Raw genomic sequence first — 23949 nt, 5'->3', positions numbered from 1 at the left:
TGGTTTGAAGGCGAGCATATCTTTCTCTCTCCAGCAAACCTTAGCCTATGAAAAATACTGTTATTTATGGATGGAAGTCATATAAATTAAACTAATTTTGTTGTTAGATATTGTAATAAAATTTGCATCTATTATGATTATTTTAATATCAACAAAAAAGTAAATTTACTAAATTTCATGTACTATACATAAAATATGAATACTCAAATCATAATAACAGTTACTATGTTACTACAATATTAGTCAAATAAAAACGTAAGGCACGTAAAAACGTATCAGAGGAATATTAATGTAGGTAAGACAAATACGAGTAAATTCTAGAGATAAGATATGACAGGCAAAACGTACTTTCAGTTATACAGATGTTCTCTATAAAGAAAAATAAACTATTATTTATTTGTTCATGCCAAAGTTATTTTAAGGAGCAGGTAGAAGGAAAGTCGCCGTGAGTGCCCGGGCATAAAATGGGCCATCCCTTCCTTTTCCGTGGGTATCGTAAGAGGCGACTAAGGGAGGGCGAAGGATAAGCTGTAGCGTCCCTCTTAAACCATCTTAAAAAACCTAATTACGGTTGCCAACCTACCTGCCATGCATGGCTTATGTCCAGCAGTAGACAGAAGTAGAACGGCTAATTTAATAATTAAAAAAATAGTAGAAGTCGACAATTGAGAATCACTGTGATAATCTGTGTAAAAAGTAGAATGTAGTATAAATAATATAATGCGATATAAACCTGTACATTTAAATATGTATGTTAATTATTGTATTAGATATTCTGGTCTCTGTAATTGGTAAGAAGTACCTAGAATCGTCTGAATGTACGTATAATCAACATTTAAATATTGTATTTGCAAATTACCTATAACTGGCCATTCAGAGAATCGTATCGATTCAATTTTATCGATTAGCTACAATCACAGGCCGTAGCTAAATCGAATTAGCCCATTCTCGATACAACAACCCGATTGCTTACGGAAACTGTTTTTATAAATATTTTATTTGGAATGTTACGGCTAGACGATACTCAATGTCACGATCTTAGTTATTTGCTTCTGTTAAAAAATGTGGCGGGTTATAACAGTTATATACAGTTTCTTGATAAATTCGTTTTATTATCAATGTATTATCTTTTAATCTTCTCGTTTTATTTTTCCAATGATGAAAGCTGTGACCTCATTTTTGTTTGTTAATATAATCTATCAAGTATTGATAATCAACTTTTTTTATAAATCAACTATTTTCAGATTACAAATGTATTATGATGGGTTTATCATGTCGGCCGTTATCTGTCTACTGCTGAACATAGGCCTCCCCATACGGTACTAAGTTACCTGCACTTACTGACTCCCAACAATGCATTTAAGGTCGTCACTCCAACCATCCTTGACGGGTCGCTCCACAGTGCGTTTCCACGTACGAGGTCGCCTCTCAAGAACCTTTCTTCCCCATCGGATGTCGGTTCTTCGAGCTAGCGAATGTGACCAGCCCATTGTCACTTCAGCTTCTTATCTTTGTTCTTACAATACTTAATTACAATTATTTCAAAGCACCGTTATGTAGATCCTCTAGCAAGATCATTTAAACTAAGTTCTTACCTATTTCAAGATCTATCGTGATTACGAGGTTTGTCCGGAAAGTACGTATAAAAGTTTTTTAAAAATTTTATTTTACAATTATTCAGAAATCAATTTTATCCCCTTTACTCCCCCTGTGACATAATGCACTTGTGCCATATCCTTGAAAGTCCTCTGGTTGTAGGTTTCTCAGCTGCCCCGTCGTAGCTTTTTTTATCTCATTTATGTCCCCCAAATGCCGCCCCCGAAGTACCAATTTGGTTTTTGGGAACAAGAAGAAGTCACACGGGGCCAAATCCGGCGAATAGGGGGGTGTTCGGTCATGGAATTTTTACTCAAAAACTCACGGACAACAAGAGAGGTGTGGGCAGGGGCATTGTCGTGGTGAAAAATCCAACGCCCCTCTCGCGCCAATTCTGAACGAACTCGTGCCACACGAGCTTTGAGGCGTCTGAGCACATCGACGTAGAATTTTCCATCAACTGTCTGGCCTGGAGGGACGAATTCTTGATGGACAATCCCCCGAACATCGAAAAAAACAATCAACATTGTCTTGACATTTGAGCGGGATTTTCTTGATTTTTTTGTTCGTGGTTCCCCGGATGTCTTATCGAATTAGATCGGCAAAAATTTCACGGCCATTCTTGCCGAGTTTCGAGAGAAACTATTTGCTCTTCAAAAGCGGGCTCCATGCCGAAAGAGGTAACTTCACAGATGGCTGACAAGCAAGAAGACCAGAACTGAAGCATTGTTAGGGACATATCGTGCATTCCAGAACACTTTTATACGAACTTTCCGGACAGACCTCGTACAAGAAAATCCTTTGATATATTTTAAATAAAAACTCAACAAGAATGCATATCTAGTGATTATATAATGACTTCCTAAGTTCTCATTGCACATGTTTCTTTGTCCACAGTGAAAGAAAAAAAATGCATATTGAAGTGCAAGTTGCCCTGAACTTCGTCATATCGTACCTGTACAATAAGTTGCCGAGGCGGCGCGTGAATATCTTTGGAGAAGAATTAGAGAAAGCGCTTAAAGAAAAATTCCGAGGACACTGGTACCCTGAGAGACCATGCCGTGGCTCCGCATTCCGGTGCTTGAAGACCGGAGGTCCATTAGATCCCGTACTTGAGAGGGCAGCAAGAGAATCAGGAGTACCAGTTAGAGATGTACTTGAGCATTTGCCAAGGGACCTGGCCGTCTGGGTTGATCCAGGTAAGATTTAAAGTATAATTATTTTAAAATGACTTATGATAAAAAAGCATGTTGTATCTGAAGGAAGAGTCGAGTGTTTCCGGAACCGGTATGCATTGAGACCAGTTATTAAACTGTAGGAAACAAAAGATGTATGTAAGGATGGAGATTTATGTCACTCGGTTCTGTCTACCAACCCGTAAAGTATTTGTATATAGACAGATAGATTATTTTTTATAGAATAATAATAGAAGGACAGAATAGAATAGTCACAGGTAAACTACGGCTTTTCCTACATGCATTGAGATGAAATAAACCCTATATGTTAAGCCAAGATATAATCATTTATTATATCAAAATTATTCAAATCATTTTATAATTAAGTAACAAACATCCAAATACCTTTACAAGTATTCATATTTATAGAATTTTTAGTTTATTAGGGAGTAAAGTTACCGTTATGAAGAATAGCTACAAGTCGCAGGTACCTAAGACATTTGGGATACCACAGCCAAACAAACAATAGCTCGAATATTAAATTCCATCTAGTAGTTCAGATTATATGAAAGAATAACATTCGTACATGAATTCTGAATTGCGTTCCCTTTTTTGGCTAGACTTTTTAAATAAATATCGATTTTTGTAATGTAATCCTATACACCTCGATTATCAGATATGTATTGATATTAGACTTGCGAGGGCTATTTTTCTTAACGCCTGACCTCGAAAACCTTTTGTACCTATTTAAATACATTTTTTTTTCCAATTCAGCGGTTAGAACAGATGCGTTAAATGTAAGATCATACAGTATCAATAACAAACAGCTGGTAACTACTCGTATACGTAAGACGTTGCATAACATGTCCATTAGACAAGGTCGGTACAATATTGAGGACGTTAGTTGTTAATATGTGAGTCCTGACATTCATGAAGGTTGCCCAGAGATTCACTTCCGATGCCCATATTTCTATGGCGTGTATTATACTGGAATGATCATTTAGAGAAATATGTTTACTAGCTGTTATATCGCTCTCATTATTCATTCTTATACCGCTACTATTCGTATTAGTAAATATAATTAGATACCTAAATTACCTAATTTAGGTACGCATGATAGTAACCCAAGATGAGGTAATCAGAGACAGGTACTCGTCGACTGTTGCCATTGTCATTGCGACATGTCTAGGAAATTTCAGGCTATGGAGGCATAACATCACAGTACTCGGGAATGGTAACGCATAAAGGATAATATGAGCATCACCGAGTAATCTGTGATGTCCATGGTTTCTATAGCCGACAGTTACTACTTTCCATTAGGTGGGCCGTCAGCATGTTTGCCATTTTAAATATCATAAAAAAATAGAATTAACGTTGCAAATGTATAACTCTATACACAAAAATACAGTCTGTTTTTGAAGATGGCTAAAAATATTTTTTTTCTTTTTCAGGTGAAGTGTCATACCGCATTGGCGAGAAAGGAGCAGTGAAGGTTCTCTTCAGCAGCGACGAGCGAGCTGCTGATGAGAGGACCGATAGAGAGGTAAAGACATTTTGTATTCACATTGTATTCCCAAACCACAAAAGTTCTCTTTTAATTTTATTATTATTACTTAAGCCGTTATCTATCCCCATAAGGGGAGTTTTGCCCATCCCTCCACCAGAGGCCTTCCTTAGTCGCTTCTTACGACACTCACGGGAAAAGGAGGGGTGGTCCATTCTATGCCGGGATCTACACCTTTAATTTTATGCTTCGTCATTATTTGAAACATGTTTAATGAACTTTTATAAATTAAAATGCCCGTATATTATATTAATTTTGTGACAAACAATAATTTAAGTTTATTCTTGTTGCATACAGGTCACCCGCGCGTTCAACCCTGAGGCGCAGTGCTTCCGGCCGGTGGAGCCAGCGACAGCTCCCTCGCCCCCCGCCCCCGCCGCCTTCTCGCCAGCACCACCCTTCCGCGCGCAACCGCTCACTTTCACCACTGCCACATTCGCGCAGACCAAGTTCGGAAGCACCAAGCTGAAGACGAGCAGCAAGCGCGCGAACCGCATGTCTCCCACCGAGTTCAGCAACTACATAAAACAACGCGCGGTCCAGCAACAGCTGGCGGCGCGCGCCCTCTCGCCTGCCGCGGACCCTGCCGCGTACTTCGTGGCGCGGCGCGAACCCGCCCCCGCCTCCGCGCCTCCGTACCCACCTGCGCCGGCGCATCTGCTGCTTGCCAACTGAGCCGCGCACGCGCGCTAGCCGCCCCGCGCGACCCGCTCATAGAGTCTTTACTTTTTTACGAGAGAGACGCGCGCCGCGATTTATTTTTTTATTTTCCGCGGGGGCGTCCCGCGCCGCCCGCCGCTTGTGATATCCGTACGATTTTCCATAACTTTTTGTATTCTCGTTCGTTACGTCGATGTGTAAATTTATCGATAGGAGCAATAATCGGCCGCGCGACTCGCCGGCGATTTATTTTCGTAATATTTAATGCCGAGTCAAGTTTTTGATGTCTTCGTTCGATAATATCGATATATTAGTAGGGTGTAAGAGAGCGAGAGGCCGAATGGCCGCGTGCGCTAACGACGACGTACCTTCTAGAGCGAGCCTGTATACATACGTCCTCCGATCTTAAGAAAATACTGATATATATATATATATATATATATATATAAATATCTATACATATATATATTCGTACGCGATAATTATCTAATTTTTCACGTGGAAACGAAAGGCCAATAGAGAAATTACGTATTTTTAATATTGAAATTAATAATTCATACTAAATAGTGTACTGGTATGTATTGTACTCGTATAATAAATGTTTGCATATCCGTTCGGACGCGGTCGGACGGCGCGGCGGGCCGCCCGAGGGCGTCGGAGATCTCACCTAGTGTAATCATCACTCGTACGATTGTACCCTTATAATAATTATAATATACATAATATATTATAGGTCTAGCTACGTTTCAATCTAACAGTATTTTTTTAAGAAGATATTAGTCCTTGTGTACATTACTGGCCGACTGCGTCGCGGCGGCCGGTCTTAGTCTATATGGTATACTTATATAATATTGTTATAAAAGACATGAATATGAATAAATGATAGAAAAAAAATATTTCTCAATTCATAAAATAACGGGTGCATGCAAATTCATGGAAATAAATACTATGTGTTATTTATCTTTTTTATATTTCACTTGGCAGTGGTGCAGTTTTTCAATGGAGTGTGAATTTAGCGTAGTGTAGTGATATGCGGGTAGTTAGTTGGATCAGCTTGTTATTGTATTAAGTGTTCAGTATTCTGAGATCGTCTCACCTATGTGTAACTGTCGAAATTCTATGCACAACAATGACAAGTTGTTACCTATGTATTGAAAATGTGCAACTATTTTTTAATACTTTTATATTTTGATTTAGTATAAGTCTAGTTGTATGATTTAAAATCTTGAACGTGTACTTTATTGTTACCCTATTATAATTAAATTATTATGTAATGTATACAAGTAGTGAGGTCTCGATTGAAAAACTGACTAAAATGCTACAGTATTTTGTAGATAAAATCTATAATGTAAGTTTAATAATAATACAATTTAGAGTAATGAGATTTTTTATTATAAAGATACTTTTTATTTTTCTTTCTTTTGTAAGATATATTCGATGGAAGTGTTAAAGATAATATAATATTTGCATAATATAGTAAAAGCGGCTCTCCATGTCCGCGAATATAATTAGTCAATAATAATTTTTCATATTGTTGTACGACTTTTTAAGTTTATATTAAAATGTTTTGTGCAATCTTTTAGATTCTTTTAATAATCTTAATATAAAAATCCCATGTCACAATATTCGATTATGCTGATCTCTGAAACCGCTCAAATCATTTCAATGGAATTTACCAAATAGGTATGAATTGCTTCACCTTGAGAGATAGGAGAATTTTTATCCTTACAGGCAAAAATTTAATAAATAAGTAGTGGTAGTAACAAAGTCCAATAGCTGTGTAGAGCTAGTTATAGAACCTCAAAACTATTAATTATATTGTACATATGTACAAGAATTTATTATTAACAAGTGAGTATAGCTCTAAAATTAAAAAAGTAAATAAATTTCCAGAAAAAGTAAAGGTAGGTAAGTACTACCTGAAATATTTTTTAATATATCATCCACATGCAAATTAGATCTGTTCGTAAACAAATTTAGACAGTTGTAGCTAATATGGAATTTACCGACAAAGAAATCTCAATACTCGGCTCCAATACCTACTCAAAGTGAAGCATCAGCATTTTACAGCCACATTACGCCACCGCTCGACCCGGCCAAGTGACTGCTGACTCGACGCCTCGGTGATTTTCCACGGAATCGAATGCAAATGAATGTTTCATTCGGATACCTACCAAACCGTCTGAATATAGGAAAAATCCCATCCAAATATAAATATAACTTTGTACAAAAGTCGTTTGCATTGGCTCTGTCTACTCGTCTTTCTGCCGTGAAGCAATGGCAGTGAAATTACGAAGTACGGAGGTATAACATTGTAGACCTCAGAAATGGCAATGCATGAGGGGTACCGTGGGCAACAAATGGTGCTGTTCATGTCTATAGGCGCCAGTTACTATTTTCCATCAAATGGGCCGTTAACTTGTTTGCCATTCTAAATATCAAAATAATGCTTTTAAAATGATGGAAACGATTTTAAAATGTAGTGTCTTTTTCTACGGCTACAAGTGATGCAATCGACGATATTCAAACAGATTTCCTTAAAATGGTGAAAGAATAATATAAAAACTCACCATTTTTTTATTCTAAAATCTTTAGCCAAGAATTTAATTTATTGACAGACTAGCTACCCGCTCTGGCTCTGTATGATTTTGTTAAAATGCTTCCCCTGTATGATAGTTTACTATAAGTACCTAATGGAATTTTTAAAATCGGTTAAGTATTTTTTGAGAACAAAATATTAAATTAATAATACTAATATTGGTTTTCTCTCAATAAATTAGTTAAATGTCTCATTCTATGTACGCGGTAATGATAACGTATCTATTGATAAATTCATTTGCTGTTTATAGCACACTGCTGTAGTGCAACAAACAGGAAAACTAAAAATAAAATCCTCTACTAATCAGCTAGCACGCTAATATACGCCTGCTATAGGCACCAACTCCAACTATGGGAAATACCTCCTAGTTTGTCATAGACAAGGGTGGGCGGTGGGATACCGATCCGATATCTATATATCGGAAAAATGGTCATCATCCATTTCGATATCGCTCATATTCGTCGGATATTTATTTTCGAATATGTTAAAAGTATATTATCCAATATTTTTTTAATAACAGACTTTTAACATATTCGTTATTGTACCAGCATATAGATATTGTAACTAAAATATATAGATATTGCTATCTATAACCCACTCCTAGTTTCTAATAAGAATGATGGTACTTGATTTTTTTTTCTTAAATGTATAAACCCTGAATTAGTTTCAACAGCAGAGATAAGGTTTGATAGATGGTTCGTGGTGTAATTGGGAACACACTGCCCAAGTAGTACAGATATAGGTCCCAATTTCGAATCCACCTGACAGAAAGTAAAAAATTATAAATTTATAACTAGCTTTTTGTGCGTTACTTCGTACGCGTGGTTTTCAAATGTAAAAAATCGAAAAAGTAGTCCAATTCTAGATTGAGATAAAACATACACCAGACTTTAGGTCCGACAACTTTAGGAAAACAACTGTGGAAACCGCATACAATTTATTGCCGTAGTTTTTGCATGGTGCCGCAACAAACATATAGACAGGAAGACAAAATAAAAATTCTAAAAAATATTGTATTAATATCTATTAGTCTTATTAAGACCCCTAATATTAGTTTTTTTTTTATATATATAAATATTTATATATATATATCCATCATATACATATATATATCATGTACAGATATCTAGTTAATTTTTTATTATATTAGTAACATTTGTGATTAATGATAATAATATTTAGATAGGTATAAATAATAAGCTTATCGTAAAATAAAAAACTCAATAAATTTTAAGTCTCTTTATTAATCAAACCACAAAAATGACAAAAGTAAACCTCATCTATGGACAGGCAGTGTCGTTTTGTAAGAAAGCGCTCTTCGTACACCATCACGTTAATGATAATCAAGGATATATACGTTGATCATCCACACATCAATCCATACAATGAAAACCCGTTACTTTTTTAACAACGATGTGTCGAAATGCACCTTCCTACAAACGTACAGATTACAAAACTTGACTATTTTAATATTGACATTGGTCGGTAGAAGTCAATGACATAGACATGATATACTGTTTTTTTTTTTTTTTACTTGAGATATTTATTAAACAATGGCGTGTCCAATTATCGAAATAGGCAATATTGTAGTATCGTACATAATTTTCTTTTTCTATTATATTTCAATAAAGTCAACAAAAAATTGTTTATCAAATACGCCAAGTAAGAAAAATCTAATTATAATGCTTACAGATTGCAATTTAAAATACAGTTAAATTATAACTGTGTCAGTATTGAAGGTTAACATCGTCTGAATAGTCGTAGGAAAGTATTGATTTAGTCCTATGTATTTATTAATTACTATATAAATGCGTTTTCAATTAAAAGCAATCTGTTTTTTTTTTTTCTGTACACAAATAATTTACATTTTTACATGTCCTTTATAAACTATGCACATAACATAATAAAGTACTCGTAACAAGCTTTCGCCCGTAACTTCGTATGCATAGGATTTGGTAATCAGTCCCTTACATAGGTCACTATTGCTTTTATATCCATAAACTTGTATTGAAAACTTAGCAGCGTCTCTAGCAGATAAAATTAAAAATTTAACAGAAACTTGTCGACGCAGTTGCGTCTTGATCATGTTTGTATTATTCATATTGCGTTCATAGCAAAGAAAATTTTACAATCAACCAGGTTCGTAGGCACGCCTTAAATATAGTACGTAAGATATATAATTAATATATCCATTTAATATCCTTCTCAACATACAAAGTAGATAGTGGATCATATTAAAACACTGTTGCTGTGTACTTTAATATGATATAACATGTAATTTTTAAATTGTACATTTAGATATACAAAAACTGCATACAATTTTACATTTTTAGTTTTCATAAAAACGTGTAAAAGACAAAAATTTTAATTCATAAGTTTGTTTTCTTAAATATTTTTTTATGTACAGACACAGGTCAGTTACAATTTTTGTAAGTACAAATAAAGCAAAAAAAAAATTTGGCACTGACAATAGTTATACATGAATGTACGACGCAGTAACACTGTTTGTAATTTGTTTTAAATATTTTTCGATAATCACTGATTACAGGGATAACATAAATATTAAGTAATTCAATGTAAGACCTGGAATTTTACCTTCGTACAAAATATCAATATGGCTTTCACTATAATACCTCATTTGAATAGTAAGAAATACAATTTAAAATTATTCTATAAATATAAGCCCGGATTATATATAAATTTCAAATATTGTTGAAAAAAAGGGGTCCCTTGTAAATATTTATTTTATAAGGACCCTAGAAACGAGTATATTAGTTTTTTAATTAGTTGCTGTACATACACTGTGTACAAATAAGTAATAACTTTAGGTTGATGAGCCAATATCAGAACCAAAATAAAACCTTTGAAAACTGGACTCTCTGTTCAATCCTTTGATATAATATATATAAATAGTTTATTATTTTGAATTTAACAGCAATTAGGCCATAACGTTTAATTATACAAAACACATTCGTATTTCAGTTTCACCATAGATGAGGAGATATGCCCTTAGTGGTTAATTTATATAAAATATACACTTGAAATTACTAAAAATAATCAGTACATTGTATTTGAATAAAAACTAATTTTTTTTTAATCGAATCCTCTGAAACTGCATTAATTATAGATAATATTTACATGATAAAACTAAATACACCTAATTATTAATTAGTAGAAATAAAAATAGGCCAAGACCATGGAGACCTTGACAAAACAAAAAGAATGCATTCGCATTCAAAATAAAAAAAATGTGAACCAATCACTAAATCCTTCCAACTCGGTATGTTATGACTGATATTTGACTATAATTTAAAAATTTTGGCCCATGATATATCAATATAAAATACACTAATACATAAAATACTTAATTTACATACCATAATTTATATTCATTAAATCATGATAAGTACTACGTACACTTTCAATTAAAGATAATTGTAACATAAGCTGTTACAGTTTGTACACCAACACAAGTCTCGTAATCACAAATGAAAGACCAGTACAATAAATAAAACAATAAAATGAGCAAGAACTCAATGCCATAAAAAAGAAATGGAGAATTAATGTTTATAATAAAAATAACAAAAAAAAAAAAAAACAGGGAATGACGCCTCAATTACACTATCATCAACCTCACAATAAAACTGGGACACCCAAGTCTTTTGGTTTTAGATAGTATTTACATGTATAGAAAATATTAGAACTACTGTGTCAACGACAATACAGCCCACACAGTAGAAAATTAATATTTTAATTCAAACAAATGTCACTATTTCTAAATATCACTGTGTCCCCTTTGTGTTTCCCCCTTTTAATTCCATCAATGAGCCGTTTCTATGTGCCGTTGTAAACTCTTCTTGTTCATATAAAAGCGATCACACATGGCACAGGGAAAAAAAACCTTTTCGTTGTCCGAGTGTCTTGCGCGAGTATGAGATGATAAGTCCAAAGCTCTGGCAAAGTATACTTTGCATATGTTACAAAAGAATTTTGTGGGAGTCGCGTGCATGGTGCGGTGTGCAATTAAATCGCGAGGAGTAGCAACTCCGTCGCCACACTGGGCACACGTAAACTCGCCAGGTTGTGCAATAGGTGCACCTCCGTCATCTTCCGATTCCTCAGATTCTTCACCATGGTGTCTCGAACGATGAGATCGCAGTGCTTTCTCATTTTCGTACTGAGCGCCACACAAATCACATGTGTGGACTTCATCCTCTCCTTGAGCTGTTCCAGATGAACTACCCTGACCACCTTCATAATGTTTCTTCATGTGGACGAGCAATGTCGATTTTCTAGTGAAACTTTTGTCACAGACAGGGCAAAACACCGAATTGGGCTGATGAACTTCGTCCATGTGACGTTGATATGCAGCTCGTTTCGTGAATTCTTTATCACAAATTGTGCAATATCTGTCTTCTACACTACCCGATAAATTATTTTGTTGTTCCATTTCTAGAGAATCATCGGAGCGCAGTTTCTTATTTGGGTTGACAACAGTTACTTCCACTTCTGGAGGTAACTTCCTTTTGACAACAGTTGAGGTTGGGGTGGTTGAATGTTGAACACGAGCCAATTGAACAGGATCCACGACTTCATGTTTGCTAATCTTACTTGTCACTTTGTGTTGGGGCATCCACAATCCGCTATTGTTTGCAGCTGCTTTTCCATCTGGAGACCGTAAATGCCAACCACGGTGACTTTTAAGGGCTGCTATCGACGTATAACTCTTGTGACAAATTTCACAATCAAAAGTTTGTGGTTGTGATTGAATCTGATTTATACATTGATGATTCTGTAAGGCGAGTAACCCAACAAATTGTTTACCACAAGTATCACATGGGTAGCGAGCTTGGTAATCGACGCTTGGATCAACTGAATCTTGGTCGTTATCATATTCCACATCAATTTCTTCTTTCATATCCTGAGTTTTACTAGATCCTTGATTGGCATTATAACCCAAGAGTTCTCGAGCATGTGCAGCTTTCAGATGCTCATAGAGTTCTAATGTTGAACTCAGAGGTTTACCGCAAATCTTACACATTTGTACACTAGATTTATGAACATTTTTTCTGTGTCGGTAATATGATTTTTTATCAGAGAATGATATTTTACATATAGTGCAACTAGATCTACTGCTACCCTCGCCAGCTGATGTTTGAGTTTCAGAGCTACCTCCGGCACTGGCATTGATAATTCCATGTTTAGCGCGTTTATGTTTCCACAAACTAGTTACAATAGGGAATCTTTTGAAACAAAGTTCACATGAGAAGGGCATTGGGTCCTCTGCTGTTTGTACATTATTAGTAAAGTTAGCAAAATTGAAACTGTTGAACTGTGGTGTGGATAAAATTGCACCATTTTCATCGACATTATACTCATCCTCTTCAGTAGAAGCTTGCATAGTATTTTCTTCACTGTCATTTCTGTCATTTAGAAGATCAGCATGCAAAACTTTCTTATGTTTCCATATATTTTTCTTATGCATAAATCCTTTGCCACAAATATCACAAGAATAAGGAGCGTTAGGAACATTACAATTTGGCTTGAAAACAAAACCGGGTTGTACTGCCGAAAATTGTCTGATTGGTTTTCCAATAATCTGTGGTGCAAATCCTTTGGCTTCACCTGGTTTTCGATTTGTAGTAGGCACTTTTGCATGTATACGCATATGGTTAGAGTATGCTTGACGGCTTTTAAAAGATCTTACACAAATCTCACAAAAAGAGGGAAAGCCAGGGGTGATTCCCACACCAACTCCAGGATGCATTTGCTGGACATGTTCAGACAATTTCTGAGGTGTACTATATGAATTAGTACATATACTACAGGGATAAAATTTCACACGCAAATGAGTGTTCTTGTGTTCAGCAAGTTCAGACGGTCGCAAGAATTTCTTGTCACACTGATCACAATGATGAGCGACTTGGTTATGTTCTGCAACCTGATGATCTGTCCAAGCATCAACGGTTTCAAAAATAGCATTACATTCCGTACACGAATAGTGATACTCTTCAGCTTCCTCTTTTACAAGAGACATATCAGGTTCAGTAGTCTGTACGCCTAACGTTCTGTCTGAATGTTCTATATAAATATGTTTGTTAAGATCAGCAGCTTGTTCGAATTTCGAGTCGCAATGTTGACAATAATGTGGTGTTTCTTCATTATGAATAATCTTTAAATGTTTGACCAAATTCGGATAGCTGCTATTCTTCTTTCCACAGATAGGACAGTCCGTTGGTCGTCCATCGACACATTTGTTCTGATTATCAGATTGATCGAAGCTTCCTGCATGAACAGCTAAAGCATGATCACTGAAATCTTGCATATTACCAAATTTTTCTGTGCATAAATCACAAGCAATATAAACTGTACATTCGCCATTACGAATATGTTTTTTAATTAAACTCTTATCTTTGAATCTAGATCCACAATGAACACATGCGAGTGGCACTCTTGATTGTCCATCCTCATGAACATCCAAAACATGTTTCATAATGAACTGTTTTAGTTGGAACTTAGCCGGACATAATTTGCATGCATAAGATCTAGCATTGAAGATATCTTTATATTGAACTTTATTATCCTTAGGCTCATCTTCAAGAACCAAATCGTCTGTTATTCCATTTTCGTTATAAATTATCTTCCACAAATCCGTGCATGTGTTAGACCTCATATGACTAAGTAAAGCACCTATGTGTCCAAACGTGACTACACAATTGTAACATGTGTGTTTTGGAACTTTATGCCCATTTTTCTGTAAGTGCTGTATAACGGCCTTTCTACGAGGATGTTCTCTATCGCAACAAAGACATCGTTTAGTATTTATCTGCTCTATGATGTCTCGATACTTTGTTATAAAATCCCTTTGTGTTTTTGTCACATAAAGTTTATCTGGATCAAGCTCTTTGATTGGCTCTTCGCCTTCATTAAGTTCAGCGGTTTCATCTAGTTCTTCTTCTTCTTCATTCAACTCGCTATTATAGGAGTTGGTTTGCATATCCTCATTTATTTCCACTACAGGTGCTAGTTCCATTGGAGGAAGATCTTCCTCGTCTTCTTCCTCATTTTCTTCATGATTCACTTCCTGTTCTTCATTTTCTCTTTCTTCATTACCATCTTCTTTATTTTCATTTTCAACTTTTAGTTCATCATTATTTTCAATTGTTATATTTCCAGTTTTTTCAGAAATTTCTTCATTTTGATCCTTTTCATCACACTGAATAACATCAGCTTTGTTTTCGTCATGCTCGTTATCGTCAACATCTTGATCAATATTATTTTCATCTTCATCTCCATCATTCTCTTGCTGTCGAGCAATTTCAATTTCATTTTCTGAATCCATATCCACAGTATCATAATTTTGTGTTTGATTATTTTCTTCACCATCAACCTCCTCATCACCTTGTGGTTGATCATATGTATCAGGCTCAGATAAAATAGTCTCTACATGAAAAGAGGAAATTTCTGGTTCGGATATTAAAGTTTCAGGACTCTCAGGGCCGGAATTTATAATTTCAGGTTCAGAAACTAAAACTTCCGGTTTAGATGTAAGTAATGTCTTTAAAATTTGAGGTTCCTTTTTCTTTATTTGTAAATCTTTTAACGCTTTAATCCGAAGAGGATATGGTAGATTATTTTGTGGCGCTTTAGATGCTCTAATTAGTATCGGTTTTGGAGAAACTTGAATTCTTTGTGGCATTAATTTCGGGACCGGTTTAGGCATAAGTTGCATCTTATGGCTCGGCATTAATCGCGCTTTTGGGTTGAATGGATTGGGTCTTAGTTTAGGCTGCATATGCGTATGAGACTTTTTGGTTGTTATTTTATTGGTGTACCTATCAAAGCTGTGGGCAGTGAGTTCATGGCGCCTAGCATTATGCGAATACCTATAAGAACGGCCACAAACAAGACATTCTTTAGAAGCTAATTGCTGGATACCTTGACGAGCGTGTAAGGTCTCTCCTGTGGGTCGCATTACGGTAATAGAAACTTCAGGCATATTAGCCACATTAGAGAACGACTGAGCTTGAGCTGATTCATTTACCTCTTCTTCATCCTCTTCTTCCTCCTTGTCACTCTCCACGCCCTGGAAATTGATAATAGAATAATACAAATAAATATAAGTATTATATGAGCAAGACTGCGTGCAGGCTGGATTAGTCCTACGTGTCATACTAACAAAATAAGTCGTTGCTACTCCAATAAATAAAAAATAAACAAATTATTGGCGCATTGTAACTGAAGATAAATTTTAATATGACATATACGTGAAGACATATTATTTATGATAATGATAGTCCTGTAGCATTATTATGTTAAATATTGTAGAGTCTAACAGTGCAGGTTTGGATACTTTTGGCATTATTATTAATAATACCTATTAATAAAAGATTAGGTATATTCTATAATTTTATTATTAATTTATTGTCATAACATAATGTTATTAGGAAAATCAATCCCATACCTATTTAGAAGACAAAATACAAATTCTAAAATCTAATCTAAAAAAAAAAAATAAAAAAAAAAAGATGATTAACCATAACATCGCATTAAAACCCTACTGCTGGGATCGAGTCCTGTATATGACTAAAATTAAAAATGTATCATTCAAGATTTCTATGAAGTTTCAGAAAGATTTTTATATACGAAGGGTAATTAATAACTACAGCATATTATTGCGAAATAATTTTATAAAAAAAATGGAATTCCTCTAATGTATATTTAACACTAAATATTTGCTAAAGATTAATCTTAACCCTTCTTTGCATAACGGTGGAAATTTCCATCATAACATTGAATGCTCAAAAATTATATAAAAGAACAAGTTCACTTTAAGTTGATCGTGTCTGGATACCTTTTTAATGTCCATTGCAGAAAAAAAACTATAGCTGTCAAATTTATTTTTTTAACCACTTTTCCTTTAATTTTGAACATGAATAATATCACCTTGATTTATTTCACCAATAAAAAAATCATGCAAAGAAGGGTTGATCCTCTGCCGTGTCAGGCAATTCTCATGTATAATACTCATTTTCAGAAATACGTAATTAAAGTTTTGAAGTTCGATAATAAAAATTACATATGTTTAATATAGGTATTTAATATATAGGTAATTATAAATAATTTGAAACAATTACTTCACAAGTATATTATAGTGAAGCTTAAAAAGTTATTAACTACCGATTAGCATGTAACTCTTAATAAATATAACTTAGAGTAATTAAGATATGCGTGACATGGCAGTTCTATTTTCTTTTATCTGCGATTAAAAACCAATATATTAATATTAATTTGAAACAAAATTTTTGATAACAAAACTAATAAAACAGTTACAGCTCAAACTTAATCCAACACTCTACTTATTTTTTAACAAAGTGATCAAAACATTAATGTATACCTTTATATACCCTGTAATTTCACTGCCAAATTCCACCCCATAAATGGAAAACGCAGTCATGCAACTACAACAGCATGATGGTAAAAACACGAATGGAATAAAGGCACATTTGAAAATGACTTTGGCATAGTCTTCCTCCAGTAAAACATATTTATGTTGCACACATAGAACAAGTCAAAACAGAGTGCTCTTTACAAATAAATTGGCCACATTTCGTGCAGAACTGTTTTGTTCTTCTATCTTTTTTTGTTGTAGTAACACAAATCCGACATCTTTTTCTAGTCTTATAACGAGAGCCACTACCATCGTCATCCAAAACAGATAATCTTTTTCTCAAAGGGATCTCTAATACAGGTGACATTGGTCGATCACTTTCCAAAAGACTAAGAGCTAATTCATTAATGAATAAACGACGCTTCACAACATTATTAAAATTATGTTTACTCCATATTACTTGAGCATTTACTGAAGCTATATTAAGTAACGTGAAAAATAATGACAGAGTCCAGTCATTAGTATGTTGCATTGTTGTATAATAATTCATTAGTACATCAACTACTTCCACTGCAGATTGGTTCTTTTTATACATAGACAGGACTGTAGTACTTCTATTATGTCCCTTCTTATAAAATGTCGGATCATTTGTTATAATATTCACTGATTTTGATTCTGAATTCATATATGACGTAATCACGGTATCAGTATTCAGGAATCCTGTTAAAAATGTCTGAGAATTTCTATATTTCGAAATAAATAATGGTGGAATAATGTCATTCCTTGGATTTATAGCTGCTATGGTATACAATTGATACTCATTTTTCAGAGCATGTATCAAATCTAAGGACATATACCAACTGTCCATAATTAATGTTTTCCCAGTACCAGCTAAATGCTGCACCAATTTCTGTACTATCTGTTTTGGTCCAAAATAAGGATCCGTTATAATATCCAAATTGCTAACATAGAAAGTAGATGGATCGACTAAGATAACCAATTTTAAACCACTTTTCAGAGGTTTCTTTACAATACTGTAACGAAAAGGACATGGACCATATACTGGTATGATGACCTCATCTATAACTCCAACATTTTGTACATCTAAAACTGTCCTACAGTTCAATGCAAAGATCTCAAACACTTTACGCATACGTTTCATTACATCTAATTGAAGTATGCTATCATCATCTTCATTATCAAAACATATGTTCTGAAGGAGAAATTTAAATCTTTCATATTTCATAAAGTTTGTAACACATGGCACACCATAGTCGCGATGCCACATATCACGAGATTTCTGATGAGTTGGCCTCATTATACCATGAAGATACAGAATTCCAATCAGCGTTTTTATTTCACCAACATTTGTAGAAGAGGAGAAACCATTTCCATTCCTCTGTATGTTGTCATTGGTAGAAGCCACAATAATTTCAAGTATGTCATTGCTCAAAAACATTTGCCATGCATTTTTGGGCCACGGATAATGTCTATTACTGTCAACCTTTCTCTTTCTCAAATTACTAATTTTAACTACAGGTGAAGATGGTAACTTAGGATCCTTTGAAAGTAATTGTTTATTTTTACACAGATATCCATTTTTAAAATCAATGTAACAATCATCTGTGGGCTGAAGATCAGTTTCAGAATCAGAGTCATGATCGGACTGATGCATATTATCACACTCCTCTGTGGTCTGGAGGGAATCTATAATTTCATCATCTTGAACCATGTCCAGTATTGCATGGACTCGGTGCCAATCCATTCGAGGATCGACACATGTCTGTGAATGAAATTAATCCCATTGAACTATTCTCACACAAGAATCTTCAGAGTTGTCATAAAATCAAATATATATATTAAATAAAAAAACATAACACAAAATAAATGGAGTGTTGTATTAAATATCACTGAAGTATCAACTTATATGCAATAACTAAGTACTTGTGTAAAATGATAAGGGAATTGAATGTGTAATCTATACCTTATCACTCCTTGGCGTGAGTCCCAATGATGCCAAGATTGGTGGGCCTTCTGGTTGCAATTTGGCTGAATTGGCTGCATTCTGTAATATTAATGATAAAAAAATTATTTTTTGTTATATTGGGATCAGAGTCATATGAGAATGACTCACTGTCTACTTAATATATTGTTTTTCAGACTGACAAACAACACAGGCTAAGTCTGATTATACATGTACCTATGGATGTAGTATGATCATTATGATATCCTGATATTCCCATGGTAACTGGAATAACAAGTTTACACAGAAATAAAAAAAAAACAAATAATTTTAAACAAATTATTAAAACTCGCTTCAGTTTACTGATTTTAAGCACTATTTTATCAATCTATATATAAAATTGTACATATCATATAGGAGAAACAGATAAACAACTAATCACTTTTCAATTCTGGTTTAATAAATTTGGTTCTATATTTATTAATGTAAAAAAAAAAGCAGAGTCAAGTAAAACTCTAGCTCTGCCTATTCTGTAAAAGATTTAGCACTAAGGAATGACAACAATTTTAATACCTATAGAACATTTCTATATAAATTAACATGATCACTGACATTCTTAGTAATATATAATTTTTTACATACTATTGAAATGGGATTATTCTAACCTATATTACAGTGTATTACTAAGGTACATTCTGTGTCTCTATACCATTAATATTTTTTATCAATCACAGTATAATTTTTTTTTCTTTTAATAACCAAGTTAATATATATTACCACAATGCTTGATAAATGGATAGTAGGTAAGTGTATACCTACCATCATCAAAAACACTACACTGACTTGTCAACAAAATCTATTTGTCCTTGACACCAAAAAGAAGTAACAAACTGAACTAAATATTGATTTATTATCATAACCCAAACAATAATAAACAAAAAATATATAAATACCTATAATATAGCACAATAGTGTAACATTAGGATACACATACCTCATTTTCTGGATAGGAACCATCAATGACCACTCCATCATCATAAGCTTCATCAGATACTGGTTCACTTTTTATTTTTACCTGAAAATTCATAATAATGTTTGAAAATGATAAACACAATATTTCATAAATGACAGTTCCATGCTTAAATATCCAGAAAAACAAACCCACCTCTTCTAGTTGGTTGCCATCTTTTTTCAATAGAGATTCTAGCTTGTTTTGTGTCCTTTCACACACAGACTTAAAAATATGCCAGTTATTTACATTGTCCATACATTTCCTGCAGACATTAGTAGGCAGGTCGTCATTTTCGGTTATCTGTAAAAAAAACGGTCATACGCAATCATAAGGGGAACGTGAGTAGCGCGCATTTCATCAGAACGAGCGAGGCGAAACCGCGCCTCATGCCTACATAGATACGCGAGGAGAAACTAAGTAGGTAGGCGTAGGTATAGCGGAGCGGCTGGCTCCTCGACCGAATAAGTAGAAGCGAGTCGAGTGGCAGCCAGCGTGCCCCTCGAGGGTTACCGCTCGATATACGCACACAGCTATAGCGCACTCACGCCGACACCGACGCCCGACCCGCTTGAGGGACGAGGCGGACGAGCTGCAAAGCCCCTGGTCTCGTCCGACCGATAAATCAATACCTACACCCGATGTCCAACGCGGGACTAAGCTAACGATACGCAGACCCCCGCCCTGCCAGACCCCCGGGAATAAAACTAAACCCGACCCTCATGATACGCGCCATTCCTTGCCGGCTGAGCGGAATGCGACGCGACGCGACCACGAGCCGAACGATAACCGTGGAACATTACAAAATGGTGGACGATCTTACGACATCTCCACCTAAACGTCGCGCTGCCTGTCATTGCACGATCCGGGGCAGATGACGAGTTCTTACATATACCAAGGGTCTACTTTCACTAAAAACTGCATACTATCACTTATTTTTTGCATTACATACCTGTACAGAGACACAATCCTTTATTTTGTTTGCAAGGACGGGAGGTTCCGACTCATCCGAACTGGTGGTAGGAAAAATCGGCAGTAATTCGCCTCGAGATGACAAGCACAGTCTACAAACACGATCATAATTCACACTCATTGTAATTGAACACTATATCAATCGTATTAACACATTTATGAAGTTTAAAATAAAGACGCCATGTCACCACGAGCCCTTCAACACAAAGCACTGCACATCGTTCTCACTTGAACACGAAAGCGCCTGATGATGAGCACGAGAAGTCGATAGGTTCGTGACGGCTGGCTCGAGTTGCCGACCACCTGTCGTTCTGCGCATGTGCGCGTAGAATGGCGTCAGTGTGGCCAACAAAATAAACTTAACAACGACTATACTCAGAGATTGCCAACTATTTAGGTACTATTTTATTTACTCGGAACTATTTATTATACTATTATTCATCATATCATTTTAATTCATATATTAGACCCAAACCGTTATGAAGAATTTTTAAATAAATTAAAAATATTTAGATAATTAAGTAATAAAAAAATAATTTAAAATTATGATATTTTATTACATTCGTGATAATGTTTATTAATATGTCATAATATTATGTAAATAAATAAAAAAAGATCATTTTTCATATGAAGAATACTTTGGACAACATCATGAGTAATTCATTATATCTTATAATATAAATTAGTCCCAGTTTTATTTATTTTATATCAAGCAACTTGCTTGAGTATGACAGATAAGTAAAATTTATTTATTGAATAAATAAAAATGTTATGGTATCCTCACCTGTGCTATTGATTAATTTACGCTTACAGGGTAAGTATAAGATAAAACTAAAGAAAACTTTGAAATATTTCTCTATAAAATATTTTATACGGAAACATTATTAATAAATTGTTGACAAACACTGACCAATATAACCTCTCCCTTTCTAGCATGATAAAAAACATGGCGGCAAGTTTAAACATCGGAGAATATGACAGCTGCTCCTAAAAGCGCGAAAATACAAAACTCGTTAAATAACTTACTCATTATTAACATAGTCTTTATTTGTTTTAGAGAAATATAAGAATATTATTAAGTAAAAGCAAGTTTATTACTGTATAAACTTTCTGTATATCAAACATAAACTGTTTTAATTTTTTCAATAAAGTAGAAACTAAGGAAAATATTTAATAACACGAATCCGACTATGATTGTATAAATTAAAGTATTGCCAACCGTACAGACTTTGTATCATAAAATCCTATTCATTCATGGATAAGTAGAGTATTTTCTGAACCTAAACTCTATGAATGAATAAAAATAATCTCTTTACCAAAAATGAAATGTTATTTTTAAGTAGCTACTAGATAGGTAGATAGTAACCCCATCTGCTCTATCGGTATATGGGCATAGCGGGTACCAGTACCTAATTGACCAGTAAGTCAAGTTATTTACACTATAGTGATCAGGGCCGTCGGCTTCTAAATAACCTCGTGGGTGCTCATGCTCTTTTGATAACTAAATGCATCATCTTTGAAATAACGATGATAAACCTAGTTATGAAAAGAAGAAAGAAAACTGAAAGACGGGCACTGGTTACTGGACAAACAAACGCGACCTAAACAACAAATAGTGAGATAAAGATTGTTTTAGTTGTTATGATGTCTAGCATCATGGATGTTCCGCATCCACTATTTACCTCTCGTGGGTGCTGGAGCCCCCGAGCATTCACGGAGCGGCGCCCCTGATTGTGACAACAAAATATCCTAACAGGTCGACTTCCACACGGCCCTTCCTGGAAACTCCGGCTAATTTGTGAATATTCACAACAAAATGTTATCTGTGTTATTCCCGGGTACATATTATTATTTATTTAGTATAATTATCCTAGATTTACACATTACATTTTATTATATTTGCTTAGTTACTACAAGGAACTGCGAAGTACGGCCGCCTAATTACTAGCAAAGAAACTCATTAGCCTGACCGCCATGTTGTCTCCCTAACTATTATAATCATTAATTTCTGGTTAATTCATCACGATGAGCCAACTAACCTGATTTCCTCATTTATTATTATTCACTAGTATGCCGCCAGCATATATCGATAGTTACCAGTTCATTTTCATTTTTTTAAACTAGCAAACATCACAAAATATTTCTACAGAAAAATCATACATATTTCCTACGCTTTGGAGTATAATAACCGATCTCGCTGCGAAATTCCAGCAAAAACACCACATAGAAAGAGGATAAAGGGAAACAATGTATTAGGGCTCTCAATCAAATTAAAAAAGAATGGTGTTCTCAATTCATATGCTCTTTTTTTAAGTTTGTTACCTCATATTTCCGTCAGTTTCAAACTAATTTCAATAATTATTATTTTTTTTAATATGAAAGGATATACTTACATATTAAGTCATGTTAACTTATCTTATTTTCGTATATGGGGTCAGCTAAGCCGTTGCACGTCGACCCATTGGGATCTTTTGTGCTTCCCCCTGCCTTATACCATCATTTCATAGATTCTTAATGATATCCCGCTGTTTAAGATACCTGTAGTCCACTGGCTCTGGATATGCCGTATTAAAATAATCCCATAGAATTATTTTTTTCAAAAACCGTTCTATAGTTTAGTTTTCAAGTCAAAATAACTAGTTTTACCACAATTAAACTTACAATTAGTTAAATTAGGAATATTATATAATAGGTAATGCAGATTATAGGTAGGAATATTCACAGAAAAATTATACACATTTTTTGTACCTTGGAGTACACTCGTAACAGTCAATCAGTGCTGCATAATTCCTGCTAAAATACTACACACAGAGAGGATGCAGGTAAACAATGTAACCGTTCGGAAATCTATTACAATGGCGCTAAAGAGTTTATGTAATTGCTCTTTTCTTTCATTATTATTTATGACACTTTATACAGCAAAAAGGCTGCCGACGACCCACCTGATAGAAAGTGGTATAATACAATACTATCCTATACAAACAGAACTATGACTATTATAATAAAAATGGTACTACCAT

General features: G+C 34.6%; 2 protein-coding genes across 2 annotated transcripts in view; one reads left to right on the top strand and one right to left on the bottom strand.

Annotated features, from left to right (window-relative positions):
- LOC113517417 (protein Tob1) overlaps nt 1-6574 on the top strand; it is a 60712-nt gene extending 54138 nt beyond the window's left edge. The window contains exons 2-4 of the mRNA XM_052894614.1: nt 2494-2795; nt 4223-4314; nt 4633-6574. Of these exons, the coding sequence (XP_052750574.1) occupies nt 2507-2795; nt 4223-4314; nt 4633-5010 (759 nt within the window). The 5' untranslated portion in view covers nt 2494-2506 and the 3' untranslated portion in view covers nt 5011-6574. The remainder of the gene's footprint in view (nt 1-2493; nt 2796-4222; nt 4315-4632) is intronic.
- Nucleotides 6575-11168: 4594 nt separating this feature from the next.
- Nucleotides 11169-21259, bottom strand: LOC113517635 (zinc finger protein 850-like). Its single transcript, XM_026902382.3, has 5 exons — nt 20910-21259; nt 20114-20260; nt 19943-20023; nt 18970-19050; nt 11169-15680 (listed from the first exon to the last, which is right to left on the bottom strand). Exons 1-5 carry the CDS (start codon nt 21048-21050, stop codon nt 11415-11417), a joined length of 4716 nt encoding a protein of 1571 aa, XP_026758183.2. The 5' UTR covers nt 21051-21259; the 3' UTR covers nt 11169-11414.
- Between the last annotated feature and the right edge of the window lie 2690 nt (nt 21260-23949).

Source organism: Galleria mellonella, unplaced genomic scaffold, assembly GCF_026898425.1.
Source record: "Galleria mellonella isolate WM207_F2 unplaced genomic scaffold, CSIRO_AGI_GalMel_v1 utg223, whole genome shotgun sequence".
NCBI classification, from domain to species: domain Eukaryota; kingdom Metazoa; phylum Arthropoda; class Insecta; order Lepidoptera; family Pyralidae; genus Galleria; species Galleria mellonella.
Note: the sequence above shows the minus strand (reverse complement) of the source record. Positions and strands in the feature narration are given on the sequence as shown.

Excerpts from the sequence above, each read along its gene's own strand:
- LOC113517635 (XM_026902382.3), bottom strand. The coding sequence starts at position 21,050 with ATGAGTGTGAATTATGATCGTGTTTGTAGACTGTGCTTGTCATCTCGA. Across the intron at positions 20,261-20,909 it reads AGGATTGTGTCTCTGTACAG|ATAACCGAAAATGACGACCT; the intron begins GTATGTAATGCA and ends TTTTTTTTACAG. Across the intron at positions 15,681-18,969 it reads TCACGCCAAGGAGTGATAAG|GGCGTGGAGAGTGACAAGGA; the intron begins GTATAGATTACA and ends ATCAATTTCCAG.